Consider the following 24,773-nt stretch of genomic DNA (forward strand, 5'->3'; position numbering starts at 1 on the left):
ATAAAGACTTGAAAATGAAGCCAACAATATTCATAATAATGTGTTTATCAGTAGTTTAGGAATAATAACGTTTCACTTAACCCAATAAGAGAGTCAGACAGAAATTACATATACAGACTGAAGAAGTATCCATCATCAGGCACTCGTATCACATGACCTTCATCAGCAGGCAAAGCGCTGAATAAGTAACCAGGGTGAATGAGAGCACCACGCAAATGTAAATGAATAAAAGATGACTTCTGCACATGAAGTGCACATGAACCAACCTGTGAACCTCTGCATGTTCACGTCTGCCCCCCACTGATGCCAGCAGATACGTCCAGTGGTCAAAGTCATGTGGCCATTATATAACAGTGGTCCTGCTGCCATAAGCCGTAAACTGCCTTGCTCAAGAGCATTTTGAGGTCACAGATTAGGCATGAAATGTATAAGCTACATATAAGAGGAAATGATGAGCTTCATACCTTCCTTTCCCTTCTGGAGTTCAACTCCAGAACGTTTCCTGTCAAAATAAGTTGTGCAAACTACCGAGTGTAGGCTTTTAGTCTGCTCGCTAATGCTAAAATACTAAGAATAGCAAAGAAGCTAAAAATAGAACAAGTCCGTTTTCCCGCCAAGCTCCTCCTGAGACCGGGTCAGTGTATGTAAAGCACTCACCCTCCACAAAATGACGTCACAAATGAGCAGATAATTCAATCTTAATAACTAATTCTATTACACGTGGGGCGAAACGCTGTTGGCCTGATGCTCTAGAAAGCTGACCATGTGTCTTCATGCATCCTCTTGTTTCTTTCTGTTCTATACCAGTGATGTAATATTGAAAAAATAAAACATAAACACTTACAGTAATTAAGCTCGGAAATGAAAATAATCTCCATCCATTCCAATAAATGCATCGTTTCAGACTTCTTATTCACATATGGACAAAACTGTTGGAAGCCTTCCAAGAAAAGATCTCACTATGGTAACGCAAATGACTGTAAGAAGAACTAACAAGAAATTACTAATGATGAGGTAATGGTACTAATGAAAACGGCGAAAGTTTCTACAGAATGAGGCCTGGGCGCTGATTAAGGTTGATCTTCAGTCTATTTTTCTTGTGCTTCACAGATGCATCGAGTACTAAGAAGTTTAACACCACACTATAGTACGTTCACGGTGATTTGGCTTCTGTGGCGCGCAGCAGAGCCCTGGGCTCCGCTTCAGCACCACGGACAGCGACGACCTCTGTGCGCCACTTTGGAGCGCATGGTTTGCTGTTGTTTGCGAAATAATAAAAAAAAAACACCTCAAACGTGACAGTTTCCCTCTCAAGCACAACCGTTTGTTCGTATCATGAGTGGGGTGAAGTCACCGTGGGAGGGGTCGCGTGGTGTGAAGCGCGCGCGGCGGGGAGGGGGGGGGGGGGGGGGTGTCTGGACAGTTGTTTGCACCCCAGCAGGTTTTGCGCCGGGGAGAAAGCTTCCAGGCAGACGCTCAGGCCAGAACTCGGATGAATCGTGACAGATGAAAAAAAGAGAAAGAGCCACGAGGAGCAACGCCCTTCGATTAGGATCCCGGAGTGTGTGGAGCCTTCAAAATAGGAGCAGCCGAGTACGTGCCACGCATTGTTAACTCAGAGGCCCCCGCTCGGCGAGGGAAAACGCACAAAGCCGCTCAAACTGATCAGCAGACAGTGGGAGACGACTGAGCCGTGGAGTGCGCCTGGATGTGCGCAGCGGAGCGTGAATGCCACTGCGGACGCGCGCGCTTCAGCCTTTTACGACTTTAGTTTTTTCCCTTGCGCTTCGGCCACGTGCGCTATTTAATGCTAAAACCTTATAAACTAAAGAGACACTTGTTTGCGATGGAACCTGTTGTTGACGCGCATTGGTCGCGTGCTTGGAATATTTGCCTTTGTTGAAAGATGCTGTCCGGATCCAGGAGTAAAGCGAATGAAAAGTGCCACGCGCCCGTTTGACGCTTGATGCGATCATCTGCGCAGCGCGTGAGTACCGTTTCCCAACTTGCGGTTCCTCTCCGCCAGCCCGTGACCCTCCCGTCTTATCGACGACTCAGCACATTTGTGACGAGGATTCCCGCCGCTTGGGAGCGACATTAAAAGATTTCACGCACAGTCACTTTTGCTCTTTTCTGTATTTTGAAGAACGGCTTCTAAAAATAGCCCGAATGCCAGCGAGGCTCCAATGAACAGGTTGGCGTCGGGCTGAAACTTAACACACACGAGGAAAGATGCTCGATTGTACGTTTTGATTTACGCAGCAAAAGGGATCGTGGCTCATCGAGGGGGGGAAGACGACGGGTCTGTTAACGACCATTTTATTCGCTTAGGAACATTTTTAGATCAATGCATTTCACTTGAGGACGACGGCGACCAACAGGCGATCTTGGAATCAGCTTGTTGATGGCACTGCGCACCGGGAGGACTTGGTTCGGGCAGGTCTTGCGCAGGGTCTCTCGGCTGCAGGGCTCCTGGTCCAGGCGATCGAGCAGTCTCTTGTGTCTCTCTGCGAACCAGGAGCAGGACCTGGGGGTCTGTCATCGAGATCGCCACAAGGCGGGGGATTTCCACCGCTGCCCAAACTCCGGCGTTCACCGCGGCCAACATCAACGGAGCGCACCTTTCTGCGCCTCCACCTCCAGGCGCTGTGCACACGGCTTCCCCCACGCTTGCTGCGCCTTCCAGGGGAATCCAAGGGGACATGAGCCCTTCGGTCGTCGGTTCCTGTTGGCCATGAAGCGGCAAAACGTGCGGACCTTGTCCCTGATCATTTGCACGTTTACGTACCTGCTCGTCGGGGCCGCCGTCTTTGACGCCCTGGAGTCCGACTTCGAGATGCGGGAAAAGGAGCAGCTGGAAGCCGAGGAGAAGCGTCTCCAGGGGAAATATAACATCAGCGAGGATGATTACCGCAAGCTGGAGACCATCATCATGGAGTCTGAGCCCCACAGGGCCGGGGTGCAGTGGAAATTCGCAGGGTCATTTTACTTTGCCATCACAGTTATAACCACCATAGGTGAGTACCGAGTCTTTAATAGAGCCTCCAAAATTATTACGGGAGCATCTCGGGGGTCTGTTTTCACTGTTGCGCAACAGGACGCGGTTTATTATGAGGACAATTACATTTTCGAGGCAATAAAACGCTCTAGGCAACAGTTACGGCGACGCACAGGTTTAATCCGACCCTTTCACAAACAGTTAAAGTTAACAAGCCTTTATATAAAGTTTATGAGCAACATGTTGCATCATCCAGTCTGTGGCGAGACGCGAGTTTTGCTGTGTGACCGCGTGTCGCGTCACGACAACACAACCCACCAACACGTTCCAACTTTTAAAGTCAGACGCGCAACACGGAATACGCTAAATGACACATCCTCGGATATCGTCCCCTTGGCTGCGGTTTGTCTATATGACGATTCAACTTTAACTTCTTGCTGTGCGTCACCGGGTCGCAGACTTTCGTCTTGACAGCGACCGGTGGCCGTCACGCGTTCCGCGTGTCATTTTAACAATGTCTTTTGGGAGAGGAGGCTCGCGGCTGAAGCCGAGCGGCATCCGGCGCTGTGGTGCTGAACGGACAGCTCCCGAGATGAGTCGGGTCCATTGGCTGACGCCGCGCGCCGCAGCCGCCGCTGCTCCCCCCGTCTTTCATGTTGGATGTAGGACTTTACGTTTGCTCCTTAGGTCACATTTATGTCTGGACAGTCCACTAGAGCGGGCGAAAGGTCACGTTGTGAGCCTATATGCAATTTTCATGCGTGTGCTTATTATTTGGTTGTTCCCCCAGGAAATTAATTAACGCCGCTTTGACGCTACTTGCGATGAGGCATTTGCGTCATGAAGATTTATTTCAAGCTGTGAAGGCGGGGTGATCTGGGTTCCTCCGTGTACTCTGCACACATCAAACCCCATCTAGGGTTTGAATCCCTTTTAATACATAACGCGAAGTCTTATCGAGTTAAAGAGGTGAATTCGAATGTGACAAAACCGAGTTCAGGTCGGGGTTAGAGTCTGTTCTCTGCGCGACATTTATAATGAACTCCCCTCCTTCTGTACAGGTCACACAGAGACGCGCCTTCTCCATTATGGAAGTCAGATACTGTTATTTAAGATGAGGGGGGGGGGGGGTGATGGTCGGGGGCTAATGGACCAGGCCAGTCCTCCAGTTTGCCAGGCAACACTTAAACAGGGGACGATTGCGCAGCACCGTGAAGGTGGATCCGCCGTTGTTTCCAGGCTGCAGCGACAAGAGCCACTGTAATATTCATGTTTCGTGAAGTGGCTACATTTGCTGTGCCTGCTTTTTATGTCATATCATACTGGGAACAGGAGCAGAGCAGAGGGTGAGCGGCTGCCTGCGTGAGCCTCAGCAACACAAGGATCTCATCCCGACGGCGGCCCACTGATTTAGTTTATGTCGACTGTATAGTTTATTGCTTGTAGGTGCAGGTGTGAGTCCTTTATAAACAAATAAAAGCTAAAAGTCTGTTTAGAATCAATTCAGTTCATAACTTTCTTATTTTCTGACTTCAAAGAACGAAATAACAATCACTATTAACTTTGGAGCCAGGCTTGAAGCTGAGCTTGAGTTTGCGAGGTTGCGTTGGAAGTAACGTCACAAAGCGGCCGCGCAACGAAAGGACGGGTCGGCGACGGGAGCGTGCGCGTTTTTAAAAAGAGTCCACTCACGTCATGGCTGCCTGGGAAATTTGTGAACAACATTATGCTCGTTGTTGATTCAATGACTCTCAGACTGAAGCTGGACGATCCACAGAACTGAACCAGAACACCGAGTTACCCGCAGAACAGCCAAAATGGCGCAAACAGCCCGTCAGCGCAGGTTAGCGGTTATTGCAGCCATCACACACGGAGGTTGTGCAAACCAAGTTGAAATGCTTTTGTTTGCAGAAGAAAAAGAACTAAATTATTAAAGTAATTTAAACACACAGGCTGCAGGTGAAGTCTTTAGAAATACGGCATCAGAGAGCGTGAGAGAAGCTGATCTGCGCTGTTCAGCCTCTTCAACCAGTTGATACCATTGTTCCTGAAGCCAGGTTCCATATCAATAGATGGTCAAATAATTGTTTCTGCCCAGTGAAAGTGCAGAAAGTGAAAGTGGCTTTGTGCTGAATTAAGCTGCTGCAAAGATAAGGAAACAATTTGGACTATGTCAACTATGAGCTGTTGGTGAAAACAAATAAAGCCCAGTGTCATCGTGCAGTAGAAATAAAGAACAGAGGTGTCCATTAAGATACTGTATGTGGTGCTGCATGCTCACACTCTCACTGCTGGACGTGTCTATTTACTGAGATACCACTGATCCTATTTTGTAGTTCATCACATAATTCCTTCTTCCTCAGTACATTTTCAACTGCTGTACTCTCCGTTTGTGACGCTTACTTCTTCACTTTTGAAATTTATTTAGCTCATTTTCATCTCAACCAAAATATAACGTGTCAGCAATTACTGTACAAGCGATCCAGGTTCGGAGGTTCAGCTACTTTTGGGGTGGAGGTTTGCAGGTTCTGATCGTTGAACCACCTTTGCTTTACATTTAATGCGTGCATTGCAGCATTCGGGTTCACGCGAACATCCTTTCTTCTTTGCTTTGTCGTTACTGTGGTTGCGCCGGCAGAAGTAATCTGCTGATAGCGATAGCAGTTGTTGCAGGGTGTCAGGCTGCACATTACTCATGGAGGATTAAAAGAAAATCTGTAATCTAGAGCTGGAGGCCTCACCTGACTGTGCTGTATCGATAACAGGCTAAACAGTCAAATCTACAATTTCAAGGAAGCAGTTGGAATTTTGTGATCTCCCTCACTCATTGTTATTACCTCAGCCCCAGAAACAAGGCCAGAAGTCCGGGCCCGGAGCTGAGCCGTGACCCGGCACCCGTCACACCAGCTGTTTGTAGCGGCCCCCTCAGTGCAACTCTCCCCTCGTGCCCCCCGCTTTACACCAACCCCGTGGAGCTGAGCTGTTTATTCCTGTGACAAATCCTGTGAAATGTGACACTTTTTGGTGACGGCATGTGCTGAAGCGCAGGGTCCTCTCGCCACGCGACGGAAGCCAGCGACCCAAACTTGCCAAAATCAGTGCTGACTCGTTCATGTTGCCAGGAGACCAAGAACAGCTTAAAAGGTGAAAGTCATCTCTGCTGAACGTCTGGAAGCATCAACACGCGCTCATTAACGAGTCAGACTGACACGCAACGACATGGAGACACAATGAAGAAAGGCCTCAGACTTCTTTAAAGCATCACCAACATTAGCTTGGATCTTCCTGAAACCAAGACTAATGAAGTTTAATGGGGGCGAGTGGCACTGGAAGGCCGTCTTAAATGGCAGACCACCACATAATTGCTTTTTAATGAAGAATATATTTGCTACGGAGAAGATTAAAATGAAACATGTGTTCTGAGTATTAAAATTAATTGCAGGCTGTGGTTTCCGATTAAAATCTCCATCGCTTTATTTTTAAATGCCAATAATGACCAACAGGTCCCAGTTAATTAAAGGCCAGTGTCAGGGAAACAAATACAGAACGCTTTATCACACGCGCCGGCGAAAACCATCACTCAGTCGTCGCAGCTAAACTAAAGAAGGAGCGAGCAGCAGGTGGAGCTTCCACCACAGCAGACACGTATTGATTAGTTCTGCTTGATTGGAAAAGTTTGAAAGCACAAATATTAAACAGTCATTTGATTAACTGTCAGAAGAAACATTAATTATTGCAGCTTTAATGTCACACGTAGAGTGTTGTCTCCCACAGAAAGGTTTTGTGTGATTATTTCTTAATTTTGCCCTGACATTAGAGAAATGTTGTAATATTTCATGGAACATGTGTTTGCAGTAAATCTCTTTACGTCTTGACATCAAGCTTCAGTGAAATCCATAAATGGCAGAAAAATGCCTTATGTCTTTGAAGGACAACGAGCGTGGAAACAGTTTGAAGACAGCAACAGATGAGTTTATTGTTTTGATTCTTATATTTCACAAAATAAAAAGGTGATCAGATGTCGTCCGTTAAATCGCTGCCAAAATAATCCAGGGTCTCTGAATGAAACGAGCCATTTGCATGAAGTATGTTTATAGTGTGATTTGTTTCTGTTCTGATCTACACAGTGATCCTTGGTGGATCATGAAGCCTGTGAACGGTCACTAACCTGCTGATGCATCTGATCATCATTACTGTTCTGTGTGCAGGGACAGCTTTGGATCACTGTGTACCCAGGAAGAACCTGTCGATGGTTTTCATTGTGTGCTTTTTTTCTTCATACTCACAATTGACACGTTAAAAACCCATCCACCACCAACATAGTTCTGCATTTCATCACAAGCAGCACGCTGGTTTCCACTTAATTTCTCTAGAATGACGGGAAATTGAATCATACAAGTAGTAGAACTATTCGCTAATTGTGTTTGGATCCACCCTCCACGGGGTCTGTTACCTGTTAATGTCGGATCCATTTCTAATGAATTTCGCTCTTCTGGAACCAAAAACACTGTTCAGTTGCCGTTTGCTGAAAAATGATTTCAGGCCTTCGCCCCGGTCGCCCCTTGTTGCCGGTAGATTATTTTCACTTTGCTGGAGTGTCCGACCGGGAGCTTGATGGAAGTTTCCACACAGATCGATGGGAATGCGTTCCTGCGGTGCTGATTTGCTCAGTGGTAGTCGTTGGATCTGTTTTCAATGCTCGGAGGAAAAACACGAGGTCCCTGCCTACACCTATAGCTTAAAAAAACAGGATTAGGCCAAAAGCTTAATAGTGGTCACCTTTTTATAGTAGCGTGTATTTAACAATTGGATTCCACATCAATCCAAATATATACACAAGTGCTATATTGTAATAGACGCCAGTCTGGTTTTAAACATGGTTTGAAAACTCAACTCCTGTCATAACTTACAGTAAGTTGCAGTAGAATCTCATGTAAAGATAAGCCCTCCTTACCTGGAGGCCGGACTCTCAGCTATCGCATCTAAATCCTCCCCTTTAGGCCCAATGTGCTGCTGTCGTCTCCTTAACTCCTGGCTTCGACACTTGCCAGTCCTGTCATAGACTTACTGTATCTAAGCCGCCCGAGGCTGTGGAAAGATGACGGTGCAGTGTAACGTCAGCGTACGTAGGCAATTCAACACAAACAGTGGGAACGGCTTCCATTTGCAGCATGTTTAGTTCCACTGCACTGACCAGTTCTTACTGCTTTCTCAAATACACTTCCTCTGTGCTGCTTTACTCCTTCCGCTCATTGCAGCAGCGTCCGCGGCTCTCGCCAGCGCCTTGCTTTATTTTCCCATCTCTGCAAACGGACGGACCTCAACAATGAAGACCCGTGCGTTTGAGTTCCCGCAGGCGGCGTCTTCGTCCCCTCAGACTGTCTCAGAGGACTCGAGTGGCCTCGACCCGCTGTTCCACTCCAGCACGTACGAAGCAAAGCCGAGGCCTGAGCGTGGTGGGCTCCGCGGGCTCAAGTGGGCCGGTGTGTGTGCGGAGACCGGGGTCGGTGAGCTGATGTTTAATGAGCCTTAGTGGCGCTTTGCAGTCGGGGGACGGGGGTCCAGGTGGCAGACAGCTTGCTGAGAGGAGCCGTGTTGACTGAGCTGTGGGAAAGAAAAGACAAAGGGAGGAATTCTTGATAAATAAAGTCCCTGCTATGACTGGATGCACATTACAGATGCAGATAACGTGGTCCTCAAATGTTTAGCTAGTTTTTTATGAAATCTGGAAAAAAATCACATACGTGACCTATACGATATGTAAAGGAATAGTTAATAATGACAGTGGAGCCTGACTTTGTTGTAGTGTTTGATGAAAGGATGAATACCTCGCTCATGTCTGGGCTCTCCGGCGCTGGCAGCCTGAGGTGTTTGGCATAGCTTCGCTTGGAGTGGAATGGCTGGAAGCTGAGGAGAGCTGCTGGTGTGATGGAGGAGGAGGCAGGTAGCCTGGCAACATGCAGGTAATAGGACTCCGGCAAGTCGTTGCACCCGGGCCATTAGCTGAAACACGCTTGTACTGTAGTGGTGACTGACAAAAAAGTCCATGACAAATCAGCATCCAGCTGCTTTAAAAAATGCAATATAATACTTTTTTGACCAAACCTGTGCTCTCTCACAAACCTAAAGCAACACAACTCAAGCTGCACCAGGCAGATACCTAACTCCCACTAATGACCCTTGAAAGTCACCACCTGAACATCTAAGGTGTTTCCTAGAGATTCAGGAATCAGGTGGATCCTGCGACATGAGTCCTGACACCAACCTCCTCGCTGCAGCTCACGCACAGGACGATCTGCATCTGCTCCTATTGCGATGTTTCCTCCCTCTTCCTCCTCCCATCACCTGCGCGTGACGACTTATTTGTCAGCGGGCGCATTAGGAGAGCAGATGACCACTGCTACTCCATTACCACCGCCTGCTGTTAATTCTCTCCTGCCGGACCCCGACAATCATCTTCCTTCTGCGGCTCCGCTCTGTAATACTCTCCCACGTGGTCTTATCACAAGCACTTTATTCCATCTGTGGAAGGAGTGGGAGTGTGTGGTCTCCTGTATGAGTTATTGCAGTGGAACAGCAGCATGAAATCAGTGTTGGCGGCCTGGGCACAGTGTGTGGTCCGCTAGCTTTTTGGTACACGAGTAGTGTCTCTGATACTAAATGCAGTATCCCCGGAGGGCGAGAAACAAATACAGTGAGAGAGCACAGTCATAGTAGAAATACATAGGTTGGAAAAACCAAATATACCAGGAGGACGTTGCTTTTAATTCTAACATCATCACCTGCTGTATTTATCGCCTTAAAGGTTATATGTGCACTGGACTAAGGTGTAGAAATCAGAACAGCTACTGTTTTCCCAGCCTCTGGTCACGTGACACACAAGCTGCATCCAGGAGGCCACTGGGGCCATTAGTGGAAGCTGCCCAGCTGCTGTGGTTAAACACGATCACAGAGCTGCTGGGGCCGACGTTGCGTGTCCTCGTCTCGCTGAAAGAAGCCGCAGCGGGCGTCCGTCGGCCCCGCGACCGGAGCCGAACGCCTCCCTGTTACAAGTCTGCCGGCGAAGGAGCAGCGGGGCCGAGCGGTGTCGTTTTCCGCCGAGGGGGGGGGCAACGGTCCGAGGGCTCGTTGCTTAGCAGCACTCGGCGAGTGCGTTTGCTGACGAAGGGCGCTGAGCTCCGTTGGTTGAGGCCTAACGGGACGCGGCCCTCGCTAAATGTGACAAGGCTTTAAATATACAGGAAAATTGTTCTGAGTCCACACGAAAAGGATTGTAATGAACACATGCTGCTGCAGATTCAGCGTAAAGTCCTCCACAGATGATTTAATATGAGTAGAAGTAGAAGTCTGCTAATTTACTGATCTGACAAAAAACCTTCTGTATAAATGAGACCTGTATCTGGGACAGATATTCAAATGTCCATGTTAGTGTCTAAGAGGTGGGTGGACGTGTGCACGTGAGCGTGTGTGCGTGTGTGCGTTTCGGACACTTGAATCACAACCCGTGCGGCGTGTCTCGCACGCGGCTCTTCGGTGATGAAGCAGGAATCCATACGGGCCCGGCCTGTAATTGTCTGCTGAAAAGAAGTAAGCGTCCTCTGCACACCACTAATTACTGGCCTTCACGCTATCGACAGACCATCGACGTCCTCCTCGACTGTTTATTGGTGGAGTAACTTCAAACTTTGACAGACTGCTTCCAGAAATAGCCCTGGCTCTTGATTGTTTTTTTGTAGTCTCACCGCTAAATCTCATTAAATTAGGTTTGCTCCCCACTAAACCGATCAGATAGGAAGGCGATTGGCGTTGGCTTGATGCACTCACTAAAGTGTGGGCAAATGGCAAAATAGAAATACAACTAGTGGAGAAGGAGGAAACGTATTTAAGTGGGACAACACCCACAGTATAATTCAAATTCTAAAGTCAAATATTGTATACCTATGGTCGCTGCACTGCAAAATAATGTCAAAAATCAACCTAACCTTGTCTGAGGACTGAGCTTTGATTTAATGCTATTTCAAAAGCTGCATGTAGGTCAGTGCATTAGAAGCTGTGGTATCAGGGCTTGAATTGGGCCTTTGATTTCATGCAGGAAGGCAGCACAGCGTCATTTGGGTTCATGCCTTTGTATTTATGTGAAGATCATCACAGCAAAGTTTCATTTTAAATATAACAACTTTAAACCTCAAATATATGTAAATACTGATTGATATTCATTGCAACTTAGCAACATGGCGGTGACAAGCTGCCGTTTTTAACCAAAATACTGCTGCACATGTTCATTTCTTAGCAGCTAATCTGCTCCGTGGATCAATTACATGCCGATAAATATGTTAAAGCTGCCTGTTTGAGCTAGTGTGGCTTCAATTATGAAGGGCGCTAATGCGACGCACAAAGGCCCCGTGACGAAACGAGCCTACAGTCAAAAGGCGCCCGTGCTGTGAGCTATATGTGGGTTTAGCTAAGGTGGCGTTCACGGGCGCACGGAATCCCCAGGTTTCCCGACGCGCCGGCTCCTTTAGCAGCGCTGCTCTTAGTCTCCTGCTGCGACGCTCGCTGCGACGCGCCTCTCCACACTCTCCGACCGCACATTAGGAGCCATGTTCACCACTGGGAGGCCTTTGTGGCGGCTCGCTCGCAGGCCGACATCACTGGCAGAGGACAGACACAAACAGTCTTCAAAGGCGGCTCGCGGCTCGCATTTAAAACGGGGGGGGGGGGGGAATTAGTGAAACATCCTTTTAAATGAACGTGGAGTTATGAGTCGCCTTGAAGGTTGCAGAAGCATGAGTCACCTTTGTTAATACCCAACTCCCCTGTGGCGTTTTATCACTGAAGCCGGTCCCAGGCAGTGCTGTGAGCAGAAGACTAAAGAGGCTACAACGACTATCTGATAAGGGTTGGGATGACTCATCGTTGATAGTAGTCTTCATACAATAGGTGGGCCTCTGTGAAATACTGTGTGAGGGGCAGAATAAACACAGTAAGAAAGACACCGGGAGGCGTAAATCAAACCGCTATCATTTAACTGAGGTGCTTTATCTTCTATTCCTGACATCAACACTAGAGATCCTCCGTATAAGAGGTCGCTCGATAAAAAAAACACCCCGGTTAAAAATGAGTCACCGCAGGAATAGCTCCGTTGCGATGGTTCAGCTAAGCTCCTGTAAAGTGATGCTGCAGCATCAACAAAACACAACCGACCCGATCGCGTCAGTCCAAGGAAAACACCCAAAGCTGGGCTAAAATATTAACCAGCTCAACCCAACGCGTCAGAAATCTGTAAGTCAGAAAGTCTTTTATTTTGATCAAATCCCACTCTGGGTCCTGCTTGCAGTTGCCTGGACATTTGTTTTTCTACTTTTTTACTTCATTATCATACTTGGCCGTGGCTTCTCGTTCCCTTCGCATTCTGGGGATATCAGTGACGTGCGTCTCTTGGCTCCCGTTCTCGGTGTAGCTTTAGGGGGCTGTTTGTTGTGCCGCCCCTCCTGCTGCAGCTCGGATTCATCAGGGTGCATGAGATGAGCCTGTTTCACAGAATGAGGGCATCACAGTTTGTGCAATGAATGGACTTTCATCCCTGCATGCAGGAGTCATTGAGAGAATCAGACTTTACAGGACTTACAGACAACGTACCTCAAGATTTAAGCAGTCTGAAATTCTCCTCAACTTCCACAGCTACACCGAGGATTATCAGCTTTTCTGTTCAGGCAGACTGCCTGCTGTATACTGTATTTATACTGCCTGGCTTCTCTGCCGACGTAGAATCGGGCTCTCTAGAGAAAACAGACGACCGACGGGCCCCAGAAAACAAAAAACATTTAAGAATAGAATTATTTCCTGTTTACTTACTTTACTTACAGTAGATCTAATTCCTATTTGCAGACCATAGTGACTGGGGAGCATTAGAACTAGTCTAACATCACTTATTTACATGAAACGAGTAAATACTGTATCAATGTAGGCAATTGAATGAATTTTAAAGGCTTTTCTACAGCATTTGCTTTTGGGTCTTTTTATTATTTATTATTATTTATTATTTTTTATTATTGTTTCAGCCTTAGACTAATAGAACAAATCCGGCGACGGCCGAGTGTTGCTGCAGTGCAGAGTCACGCAGGGGGAGAGTGGTTTAAATTCCACAAGTTGCATTCTGTAGCTTTAAACTCAAAAATAAACATAAAGCTTAAAGCGTCTGTGCCATGAGAATAAAATGAGTCAGTTCCGTTCTGTTCCCCCACCCCCTCCCCCTGTTCCTGCTGTGCTCAGCCTCGCTCCAAACCGTCCTTCAGGTGTTTCCAACTGGATAAATCCATGGCCTCACCCAATGGTAAACACACCAAAGGAGCAGCTAATACAAAACCTGAGTGACCTGTGGACACAGCTGGCAGGCATCGTTAATATGAAAAGTGCTGCCTTTTCACTACTGTGACATTTTACACTTAACCGCAGAGTTAAGACCACTATCAGCTGAAGGGCTGCACACGTCACGGTGTCCTACAGTAACAGGACTGGAGTCGTGGGCAGGGTTTGTGCATGAAGGCAAAGGTTCCTAGTGTGCGGCAGGTAACCATGGCGCTCCAGCTTCCCAGACACATTAAGCTCTCGTCGGCGGTGACGTGGTGGAGACTCAGGCAGAAAGCTGAACAAGGTGTTCTCACCTCCGAGCTCCCTGCTCGTCTTGACCTTCATTAAAATGCCGCGGCCTGGAGCAATTAACGCCGCCGCTGCACCCGGAGTAATACGAGGCAGATTAACCTCCGGATCAAAGGAGCAAAAGGCGTTGGTTTAAGCAACTGTTCGACACTTGTAGAGTAACTAGCCGGGGTGCTGCGTGTGGACAATAATGAGGGACCACCTCCATAGCTGAATGAATAATGGATGGTACATATTACATAACCAGCTACGTTTGGAAATAAATGATAAGCAGCTGTGGGTATCAGCTGTTCTCTCTTACACATCAGCGGAAGCTTCTCTTATAGGTTCTCATGATTTAGGTCCATCAGAACAACATATGTTTTCCATGTTTTGAAATAAATAAATATAAAACAATATCAAATGTTAAATGCAAGTTTCTTCTTTTCCATCTTAATATCCTTATATTTTTAATAGATTCTTGGCAAACACACAAATTCATTACTCAATATCAGTAGAAGCACTTAACTGGGCTTAAGCAGTAGTTTGGCCTTAAAATTATGTTTGTTGAGAAACCTATTATTTTCATACCTTGGTAGGTTTTACATTACTTTTTTTACCTCACTTTACTTCTTCTCTAACTCAGGATCCTTAGTTTGCAGAAGCAAATATTTATTTTGAACTCATTTGACAACAACACCTGTACACAGTAGTCACATTATTCCTGCCTTAACAAGGCTTCTTTTATGCGATAATACATGTCTACATTTTCCTTTCAGTGTAGGAAACGCTTCATTATTACTTATGCAATAATAGAGTCATAAAATAATGGAATTTGGGTCACCAGCTCTGTCAGTTTGAGCTACTGTGAGTCACGCTCACTCATGCAGACCTATGGAGCCCACGTTGTGGGTGTGAGCAGTTATAGTAAAACAGACTGAAGCCAAACAAAGGTTGAGTCATGCAGTTTATGGTGAGAGCTACTTGGAGAGAAGCACTTTTGATACAGAATAACGAGGTGTCCACTTCTTTAAGATGTCTTTGCTTATTTACTCTACAACTAATGGAGTCGCCTTAAGACACACGTGAAGGATTTGTGTTCATAGAGTCAGTTCCCTGCAGAAAACTGGTGGACGAAGACATGGAGAAGAAACAGATGCCTGACCCACTAAGACAAGTGTTTCTGGAGCAGGAATGAGTTACTAGATAGATTTGAATTGTATGAATTATGTGAATTTGTGGAAGTAATAGTAAAAATAATAACAAAAATATGGCACAAAATGGTAATTATGTGAAATAAAAAATGTATATAAAAATGTGACAGGCCGTAAAGAGTTAAAGGACAGGGTCAAAAGGTCAAACCTTGTATCACACTGGCTTAAAACCACAGAAGTGACAGCACAAACTTAAATAAGCAGCCACATCGAGCTGCTCCTCTAAACTCCCAGTAACATCCGCAGATGTTTGGTTTATTTGTTTGCAGATGGCCAGAGGATTTGACTTCATTCCAGCCTCATCAAGTCCTAATACGAACTACTGGAAACACACTGTAGCTGCATATTTTAAATCATGCTACACAATCTGCCATTATGAGGCATTTAATTGTTATATTGTTTATAAGAGTTTAATCCAACTGCCTAAAATTAAGAAGTATTATTAAAAGCCTAAAAGGATCTTTGAGGAAAATCTGTTCAGGAGATTCAGTTTCTTTTGAGCATCGTTCACATCACATGGTTTGAACAGATTTACAGCATCTCCACTAAGGGACTGGAAATCTGCTGCAGGCTCCCTTTGTGCTTGTGGCAGATACGGTAGGTGTGGCGTCATAAACAATTCCTGCTCGCTGAAGAACACAGCCTCAAACCGCAGCACTCCTCCGTTTGATCATCGCATGTCCAGAACGCTCTATTATGTAACGTCTGAGTGACCGGAGCTTTCTTCTGCCTTTATCATTCACTTGGACTCATTCAGAGTGTGAGTCTTTTCCTCCAGAGCTGTACACAAACACCTGTGCACGGCAGAGTTCAATGTGGCAGAGCAAATATGTCTGTTCCCACGACAACAGAAGATAATGGAGTCATTAAAACATGACAACCAGATTAGGGAGCCCAGTCACAGAAAGCCACACAGTGCACCCCATCAGCAACAATAAAGAAATACTTACAGGCTCAGTAATGATCATAGGAACTATGAAAACATGAAGCTATCTTTAATTTATAATTCATCAAATTTCAAAATGTCTGTTCATCATATTGTCTTGGAATTGTAAATATACTAATGAACGCTGGGGTCGAAGCGGAAACATTAACGTTGACATGGCTGTGACATAATTGTCACTGTTCATGACTTTCCATGTCAATCAATCAATCCATCAAATAATCAATCTATAGGTCTATTTATAGGTTCTGAAGGGGCCCTACTGCCCTGTTGGCGTCCTACCACATTCACTCCAGTCTGATTGCAGGGGAGAGGCTTGTGAGAGCAGCAGCTGCATCTCCAGCCGCTCTTAGTTGGTATGTCGGGTGTAACACGCGATGCCCGACAGATGAATGTAGTAGCTGTGTTTGCGAGGCAAATCAAATTAAAGTCGTCATTTCTCCACAATCACCGCTGTGATTCATTATGTCCTCATTACGGCATGAGAACAAATTTAAGCAATAAGAATCAATATCAATTAATTTGCTAATTTTCAGCAAGCGGGGACGAAGACAGATGGCTGGTTGGAATATTAATCTGTCTCGAGCAGTAATTATCATCGACTAACGCTTGGGATGCTGCTAGCATGTCTCGCTGCCTCCTGCACACGGTGTTCACTTATCCAGACGGGTTCACGTGACCCCTTCAGGGCCTGGAAGAAAGTGGGAATGCCCTGCGTTGTACGAGAGCCGATGAATGCTTTCCTTTTGTTTCTATGTAGAACCGTTTTGCAGTCAGGACACGCCGGTCGGTCGCTGCTGATCCACAGCGCGTCCTCGACCTTGAACTCCAGGACCAAATGAGTGGCACTTCATGCTTAGTCCATTTCAAATCTCCTACACTTTACCTTTATGGCTTCTATTTTCCAAAGCATGCAGCATTAAGATAATATCCCGTTCTCTGCTAGCAGCCCACAAGGTTCAATTCACTTTAACTCAGCATGGCCTCACAGAGACTGGTACCTGAAATACTAAAGAACCCTGCTGAAGGGATATTAGTGCTTAATGCTTTGATACTACATATAGGGGAAGATCATTTTATGGCTCTTTTTGAAAGTAAAGAGTCTAATTTAGTATAAAATCCTATCTGAAACCAAAACAAAGCAACATACTGTACAGCAGAGGCACTTGTCTGTTTGGTATATTAGGAATGGAGCCAGAAAGCTGACTGTGAATCAACGCTGATGTTTATATTTATCTGTATATTTAGTATCACAATCGGTCATTGCTATTGTGCTTCACATGTTTTTAGCTTTAGTTTTGTGTATTATGCAGCCTTAGGTTTACTTATTAAAGGTGACACCTGATGCTGCTGCAGAGAAACAACTACAGATTACGTCTAAGAGAAGGATCGGCTGGTGGGAAAACTAAGCTAAAAGTTTAAGGAGAAATTGCATAACTGATTTAAACTGCAATGAAATGTAGCTTATTTCACATTACAATGCTTCCTCACAGTATAAACCACAAAGTAAAAACTGTTGATATGCAGCTTTATATGAGCAACACACTAGTTTAATACAGACTGAAGTTTTAAATCTGTGTACAGTAAGATTTTCAGTCATTAATCTACAGTCAAATTATTTTAATGAATTTGTTATATGCATTACATTTCTATAAATTTAGACCAGTAACTCCCATTTTTATTGCACATATGTACTGGATGCTCGGTGCGATCAGATTGTCGGTCGGAGTTTTTCCTTTCGCAAGTAAACACAGCCTCAAGTGGGTGGAACGGCCGTGTGGGAAAACACAGCGTCGATATCTGAGAACACCAAAACACAGAAGCTGCACAGGACGCATCTAACACAGAGAAAGAAATGCAGAATGCTGCACAGTCCAGCAGAAATGTTACCCCCCCCCCCAATTTGGAAGACTGTAAGTGATCCACATGCCAACTGATGGTGGGTGTTTCTTGGCTCAGGTGTTGGTGTTTAATACTCTCAGCGATGGACTGTGGTCCAGGAACAGTAATCAATAACACACGCTGTTTTAGCCCCGCGCCTTCATGAGCAGCGGGTTTCATTCATACCGTAACATCTGGAGGAATTTCAGAAATCCCTCGTAATGCGCATAAACCCATTTCTATTGCATTTGGAAATTAAAAGTCGTGGCGCGCTTGAATCCTATTGTTGGCGATTTGAAGAGAGACTATTGACGTGTGAGTCAGCAGTTTGTGCTCTAAAGATAAAGTCTAATTAAGCTAAAAGCTTCACTGGCTCCTCCGCGACTCCTCCGCAATCCCTCCTTCTGAACTTCTCTACCTCACCGGAAACTTCTAACTAATTGGACGCCCCTCCGCCGTAATCTTTAGGCCCAAATAAGATTAATGAGCGGACACTTTTCTGCGACATGCACCTATTCAATAGCCCCTTTGGCAGCGCTCGCCGACGTTTAAGGAGATTTCTTGCTTGGTCATGTTTGTCAACAGAAGCTGATCTGGGGCTTTCGCCGTAGTGGGGTGACCTTTGACCCTCCCGCCGCCTCGGAGGGATCCAGCAGTTCAGCCAAAAAGCCTTTCATCATTAATTCTTGCTGTCTGTCTGCTTTCTCTAGGCTACGGGCATGCGGCGCCAGGGACCGACGCGGGGAAGGCCTTTTGCATGTTTTACGCCGTCCTCGGGATCCCTCTGACTCTCGTGATGTTCCAAAGTCTGGGCGAGAGAATGAACACGTTCGTCAAGTACCTGCTGAAGCGCATCAAGAAGTGCTGCGGCATGAGCATCACCGACGTGTCCATGGAGAACATGGTGACCGTCGGGTTCTTCTCCTGCATCGGGACGCTGTGCATCGGTGCTGCTGCCTTCTCTCATTACGAGGACTGGAGCTTCTTCCAGTCCTACTACTACTGCTTCATAACATTAACAACTATAGGCTTTGGGGACTTTGTGGCCCTGCAGAAGAACCGGGCTCTCCAGAAGAAGCCCCTGTACGTGGCCTTTAGCTTCATGTATATCCTGGTGGGCTTGACAGTCATTGGAGCGTTCCTCAACCTGGTGGTGCTCCGCTTTCTGACAATGAACAGCGAGGACGAGAGGCGGGACGCAGAGGAGCGGGCCTCGCTCGCTGGCAACCGGAACAGCATGATCATCCACATCCAGGACGAGTCGCTGCAGCGCGGCCGCCGGCGCCGCGAGGTGTACCGGGCCGAGGTGACTGACCTGCAGTCGGTCTGCTCCTGCATGCAGTACCACTCGCATGACTTCGGCAGCTCTGGGGGAGGGATGGGAGACCTGGGCTGTGCCTTCTCCCATCAGAACTCGTTCAGCTCGCAGCTGAACCCCAATCAGTACTTTCACTCGGTCTCCTACAAGATCGAGGAGATCTCGCCCAGCACCTTGAAGAACAGCTTCTTCCCCTCCCCCATCAGCTCCGTGTCTCCGGGCCTTCACAGCTTCACAGACAATCACCAACTCATGAGGAGGAGGAAATCTATCTGAAGCCTGACACGATGGACGAATGACTTTTCATGTTTTATATACAAGGTCAAACATTTCCTATGCTGCTCCTTCGAATTCTTATTTTAGCACTTTTCTTTTCCCTGGTTGTATGTAATAAACCGATTTGTGAGAAGAACTCATGGCCACAATGGGATGCAAAGCATGAAGCATGGATGTCTATTTTTCCAAAGGACTACTCCATTGAAAACATGAATACACAAAGACCTTCCCTAATATAGATTTACAATACGAGATTTATTAACGTTGGTTACATACCAAATAATGCACACTTTGGGAAATGCTATTTTTCAAAAGGGAGTATGCTTGTTTCACCTTAACTTGAAGAAATGTTTACCATCATGTAATGTTCCATTGTCTCAGTACAGAGAATATAAAATAACTCAAAGCATCAGGTATTGTTTTCAATAAGCAATCATACCATATATTTGAATTAGTTTTGCCACACGTCAAGCCAAAACATTGTGGCCAATATTAGCATGTGCATCAGATGTCATATACTGAACGCGCCACAGTTCAGGAGAAGAAGGAGCTGTAGGACAAGAGTGTGCCCTGGGTTAAAAGGATCATGCTGCTGTTATTTACATATCCTATCATCTGCAATAGAAAAGCTATATTCTCCTCACTGTATTATAATTATGTACTTGGGTTTGTTTCTTTTTATACGTTTATACGTCCTAATGAGCATGCAGTCAAAGAATGTATGAATTAAAGCATTATGGGACATGTTGGCCCAGACCTTCTAGCATTAGCTGATGGGTCAATCTGAAGGTAATGTTACAGGTCCTTGGAAAAGTAAGCGAGCGTCCCAGAGTCCCAAAGTGAACCCAGATCACAGCCGTCCAGTGTTAATCCTCATCATGTACATTTTAAACGAATGCGCTTCACAAATTTTACACAGTACAGTGTGTGAGGCATTCTTGTAGCAGACAGCCCTGAGTTAGCTCTAACCCCAAAGCCCTAAGTACAAACTGTCAACAGTGGGCAGACCTACGCTTTGTTGCACTTTACAGCCATCAGGAAAACACAACGGAGATATGCGGTGAAGCCGTGAGCGTGACCCGAGCTGAGTGGACTGCTCACACTCACGGCTCCACAAACAAAACCAAACTCAATAACATCAGTATGATCCTGTAAAACATCAGCGAGGAAAGAAATGAGAGAGAAGATGGTTGTGTTTGAGGTGAGGTGCATGAACCTTGTATGATGGGGAATATTTCAACTTTAGTATCTTAATAGCAAATAGTCTCAATAATGACTCATAACACTACTACTGCTACTTCTTTTGCCAGTAGCTTGTGAAGTGATACATATGATTTACTACCTTTCTAATTTACCATTCAAATGACGTGTACAATAATATTTGTTCTCAGGTTTGAGTGAATCACATTTGCTTCTTTTGCTCCTTTAACAAACTACAATACCAGACTCAGTCTAGGTCGCTCAGCCAAAACAATAAAATGTACATATCCAACCCTTTTGGCAAATAACACGAGGTTTACAAGAAAAAGCAACTGAGATGCATTATCTCACCGAGGCACCTGTGGCACCCACGGCAGACATGTACACTGGGAACACTGGGAACAAGAGATCTGCTGGACTGACCAATACACAGACCACAGGCCTAATTTTGAGTCCAAGCTGCCTTTGCTTTTCTAGATTATTATCCTTAGCTAAGCTCAATTAAAAAGACAAACATGGTTTCTAACCTTCCATTCTATGTATTTAATGTTGTCATTGCAAAATCAAGCTTTGCACTGAGTTAATGTGCTGTGTATATGTTGAATGAGCAGCTGGTAAAATGCCATGAATCCTATTTAGTCACAACAAGAATAACCAGGCATGGAGGTGAGATAAGACCCGAAAGCTTTGTTTCCGACTGGAACTCCACTAGCTTATCTAAATAACACGTTTCTAAAAACCCTTTTAAAAAAAGTGTCTTTACGAGGCTGAAATGCATTTGTATTTTTCCGGTAGCACCGCAGGTTCCTTAAGGAAACTGATCAGAAGCTTCAGTAGATGGGGTTAATTCACATAGACATATTCCTGCCAAACAACTTCATCATGAAAAAGCGCCTCAACCATTTTTTTAACTACCAGAAGACATCATAAGCAGCAATTTGTACTTTTTCTTTAATATTTCTGGCCATTACAAATATAAGTGATATTGAAACATACTGTAGCTTGCACTGATGCTGGTGCCAGAAACGCAAGCAGTTAGATGATTAGACCGCTTTAAAGAACAAGGCTGGCAATATTCTGTCAAATCCCACGAAAAGACCAAAATCAACAAAGACATAATCCTTCTACTAAGTACGTCTGTCTGGCGATGGACTCATATATCTTATTTGTGTGCCACAGTGCAGCATTGTTTTCCACATACTGTTAATATATACCTGAAGATTTTTCCTGTAATCTCCATTAAAACAAAGCAGAGACATTGGAAGAGCTTGTTCAGCGCCGATGCTGTATCAAGCGCACAAGCGCAGAAAGGTCTCAGAATGAGTCTTTAGCTTAGCATTAGCACAGCAACGCAACCAGTAACTGGAGTTACATATGAGTTCAAGCTAAATAAACCTTATATCATCTGGATCACCAAGACATTTGATTAGACAAGTAATGGATCAATAGGCTGCATACGCACATTTATTTGGGCTGAATGTCTCGAAGGGAAAAGGGAACTCTGAATGTGTGAAAGGAGTTCGCTTATCTTGTCTTTTCATGAAACTGATTCGCAAAAATATTTGATTTGCTAACAAAAATATAGAAAAAATGTATTAAAAAAATCATCAGTTGGAAGGCAAATGGTAAAAAAGTGCCTCACTGGACTGCTTTTAGGTGAAGGAATACTAGCGTAGTCCATCCTCTTGGGGGTAGTGGGGTCGGGGGGTGGGGGGTTCAGGTTGGCACATGGCACAAATGCATTTCACTCCTAAAAACAGTGGCCATACGCAGAATTGTCCTTTAAATACTTCCACTGGTGAGAGGGTTTGGCAAATATCTACCTAGCGTCACCGCCGGCGATCAGCGTCGTCTGCCTTGGATTAACTTCACAGTCAATCTCTTGAGGAATGTATCAGCCATAATTGTTTTTTTAAGAAAAACAACCTGCAAACAAACCAACTCATCTGCTCTTCGCGGGTTCTGAGTCCGATGATTTACCGTAGCCGCCCCATGCGTCGGACCCTTCTGCCGCGGTGCCACGTGTTGTTGTCGATGGCCCTCGACTTTACACTCAACAGAAACAACCCGTGGCCGCTTGGCTGCCACACGGCATCCGTCCCTTTGTTCTCCCGTGTTCTATGTAGCCACGCTTGACTTTCAGTTGCCCTTTACTGCCAGAATGTGCAGGTTATTCCTCTGTCAACAGTGCCATGTTTTCCTACGACGGGAATAATGAGACACAAATTGCACTACTGTGTAATCCAATATAACAGAAAGGCTGTGTTCCACTACTTTTGCAATAGGTTGTTCTATACTGTAGATCTGACGAACAAATAATGCCATGTACCATATTCTTACAGTAAATGATATCTCATCTTATTGGCATCCATGTGTTTTGGTGGTCACGTCTCCTGTCTCGGTTTTAGAGCTCATGTCTGTACAGTACACTCCAGTATGGGTCCTCTCTCTTTTCAACACAAAGGGAATGTCAGAACTCAGCGACGTAACATTTTACATACCGTTTTCAATTTGTATTTCTGTTTTATTTGTTTTTTTTTTGTTCCTTTTGGTGCGTGTGTGCATGATTTGGTGTGGGTGACTCACTGGGCTACAAAGTCTTGGTGAAACCATAACACACTTGAATAAAAAATGATGAGCCTCCTTATAAAACTCTCCGTCCTTGTTTAATGGCCTGACAACTCCAGCAGCTCCAAGAGGCATCATTTACAAAGACAAATACATATACGAGCAATACAATAAAAAATATTCACCAATTAATGAAAAAAAAACAGTTGTACATGATGATGATTGTCAGTTTCTCAAACAAAATGAAATCAAAAATAAATTCACGACCAACTGTGACCTTACTGTGATACTTGCCGGGCCTCCAGGCATCTCTATAAATAAACACAAACACTGTGAGTCTGACATATTCTAAATTTTAAACCAGATCTGAGTGGAACAAACTTAGTTCCGGGCAAAAAGAGATGTCTCCTACAAACCAGTAAAAAATAGAAAAACTTTTTATAATCCTCCCAAACTAAAAGATTATATCATCTCTGGTGCATTGAATTCATCCAAGAACACTGACATATACAGTATTTTCTAAGCAGCGCATCCAGGCCTGATGTCAGATTTTCCATGTTTGCTCTAAACTAAGCTGACAAGCTGTTGGCATAACTTTATATCAAATAAATACATGAACATACCTAACATTGAAACAAGTGGAAAAAGACTGTATTCCATTTGTTTATTTTAATAATTAATGAAAATACATTTTGTTGATTCATTTCTCCTCAACTTTTATGCTATTGAGCGTTTTTAACACAAGTTATAAGTTGACTGAGGAAGTCTTTGCTGTCCAGCCGCCTTCCTCTCCCTGAGTGGCCCGTGCGGTGCAGCTGGGCGTTCAGTAGGTGGAGGAACGAGCAGGCGCGATCCCTTTTTATCCCTTCCCACACCGCCGTAATTATACTGTCAGCCGCGAACGTCAGGCGAGGCAGAGGTCGACACAATAAGCACAGTGGCAGAGGGGCGGCGAGGCCTTCTCTTGGCGATAGGCCTGTAATTTCACATCAAATGATCGTGTAAGAGGAGCCAAGTTGCTGTGCGCCTCCACCACCAGCATCGCACCAACAATATGATGAAGCTTTTCAATAAGCAGGTGCCCACGACCTGGTTTTCGACGCCCGAGGCGAGCGGACGAGACAATAGAAACAGTTTGAACAATGACTGAGTCTGTTTAATAAAAAATGAATGTTGTTTAAAAATGTACAGTATTCACCTTATCCAGCACTGAGGCTTGGAAGATGATTTGACCAAAGTTTGACAAATTATCTTTCAGCTTTTACCTGAATTTAGCATCCAAAACACTGTTATGCTCTTACACATGACACAAGTTGCTACAAATTTTATTTGAGCCTGAGTAAATGCTTAAACAATGAAAGTAGACCATTTTACCCGCAGCCAAGACAAACAGCTTGTTCTTGATGAGCCATGCAGCCCATTATGTATATTATGGGCTTCAATTGATTGCTGCTGAAGTCTAATTTACTCAAGCTGCTCTTCTCTCAGATGACTGTATTGTTTTATCAGTACATGTAAAACATAACAATGCACATAAAACTTCCCTGCCAAGAGAGGTCTCTGACACCATCTAGTGGCCTGAGAGATGCTAACAGTTAAGTCTGTAACATCGGCTCAGCAAAAACGTGCCGCTCACTGTCCACATACACAATCCCAGGGAGAATAATAAGCACAAACCTTTACGTGAGAGCCCATATTGACGGCCGCTAAGCTGGAGATCGTTGGGGATCACTGGTC

General features: G+C 45.2%; 1 protein-coding gene across 1 annotated transcript; it reads left to right on the forward strand.

The window, feature by feature from the left end:
• The first annotated feature begins 1,483 nt into the window (after window positions 1–1,483).
• On the forward strand, window positions 1,484–23,490 carry kcnk9 (potassium channel, subfamily K, member 9). The gene is made up of 2 exons (XM_029167354.3): window positions 1,484–3,017; window positions 18,385–23,490. Exons 1-2 carry the CDS (start codon window positions 2,405–2,407, stop codon window positions 19,266–19,268), a joined length of 1,497 nt encoding a protein of 498 aa, XP_029023187.1. The 5' UTR covers window positions 1,484–2,404; the 3' UTR covers window positions 19,269–23,490.
• The last annotated feature ends 1,283 nt before the right edge of the window (window positions 23,491–24,773 follow it).

Source organism: Betta splendens, chromosome 11, assembly GCF_900634795.4.
Source record: "Betta splendens chromosome 11, fBetSpl5.4, whole genome shotgun sequence".
Lineage (NCBI taxonomy): Eukaryota > Metazoa > Chordata > Actinopteri > Anabantiformes > Osphronemidae > Betta > Betta splendens.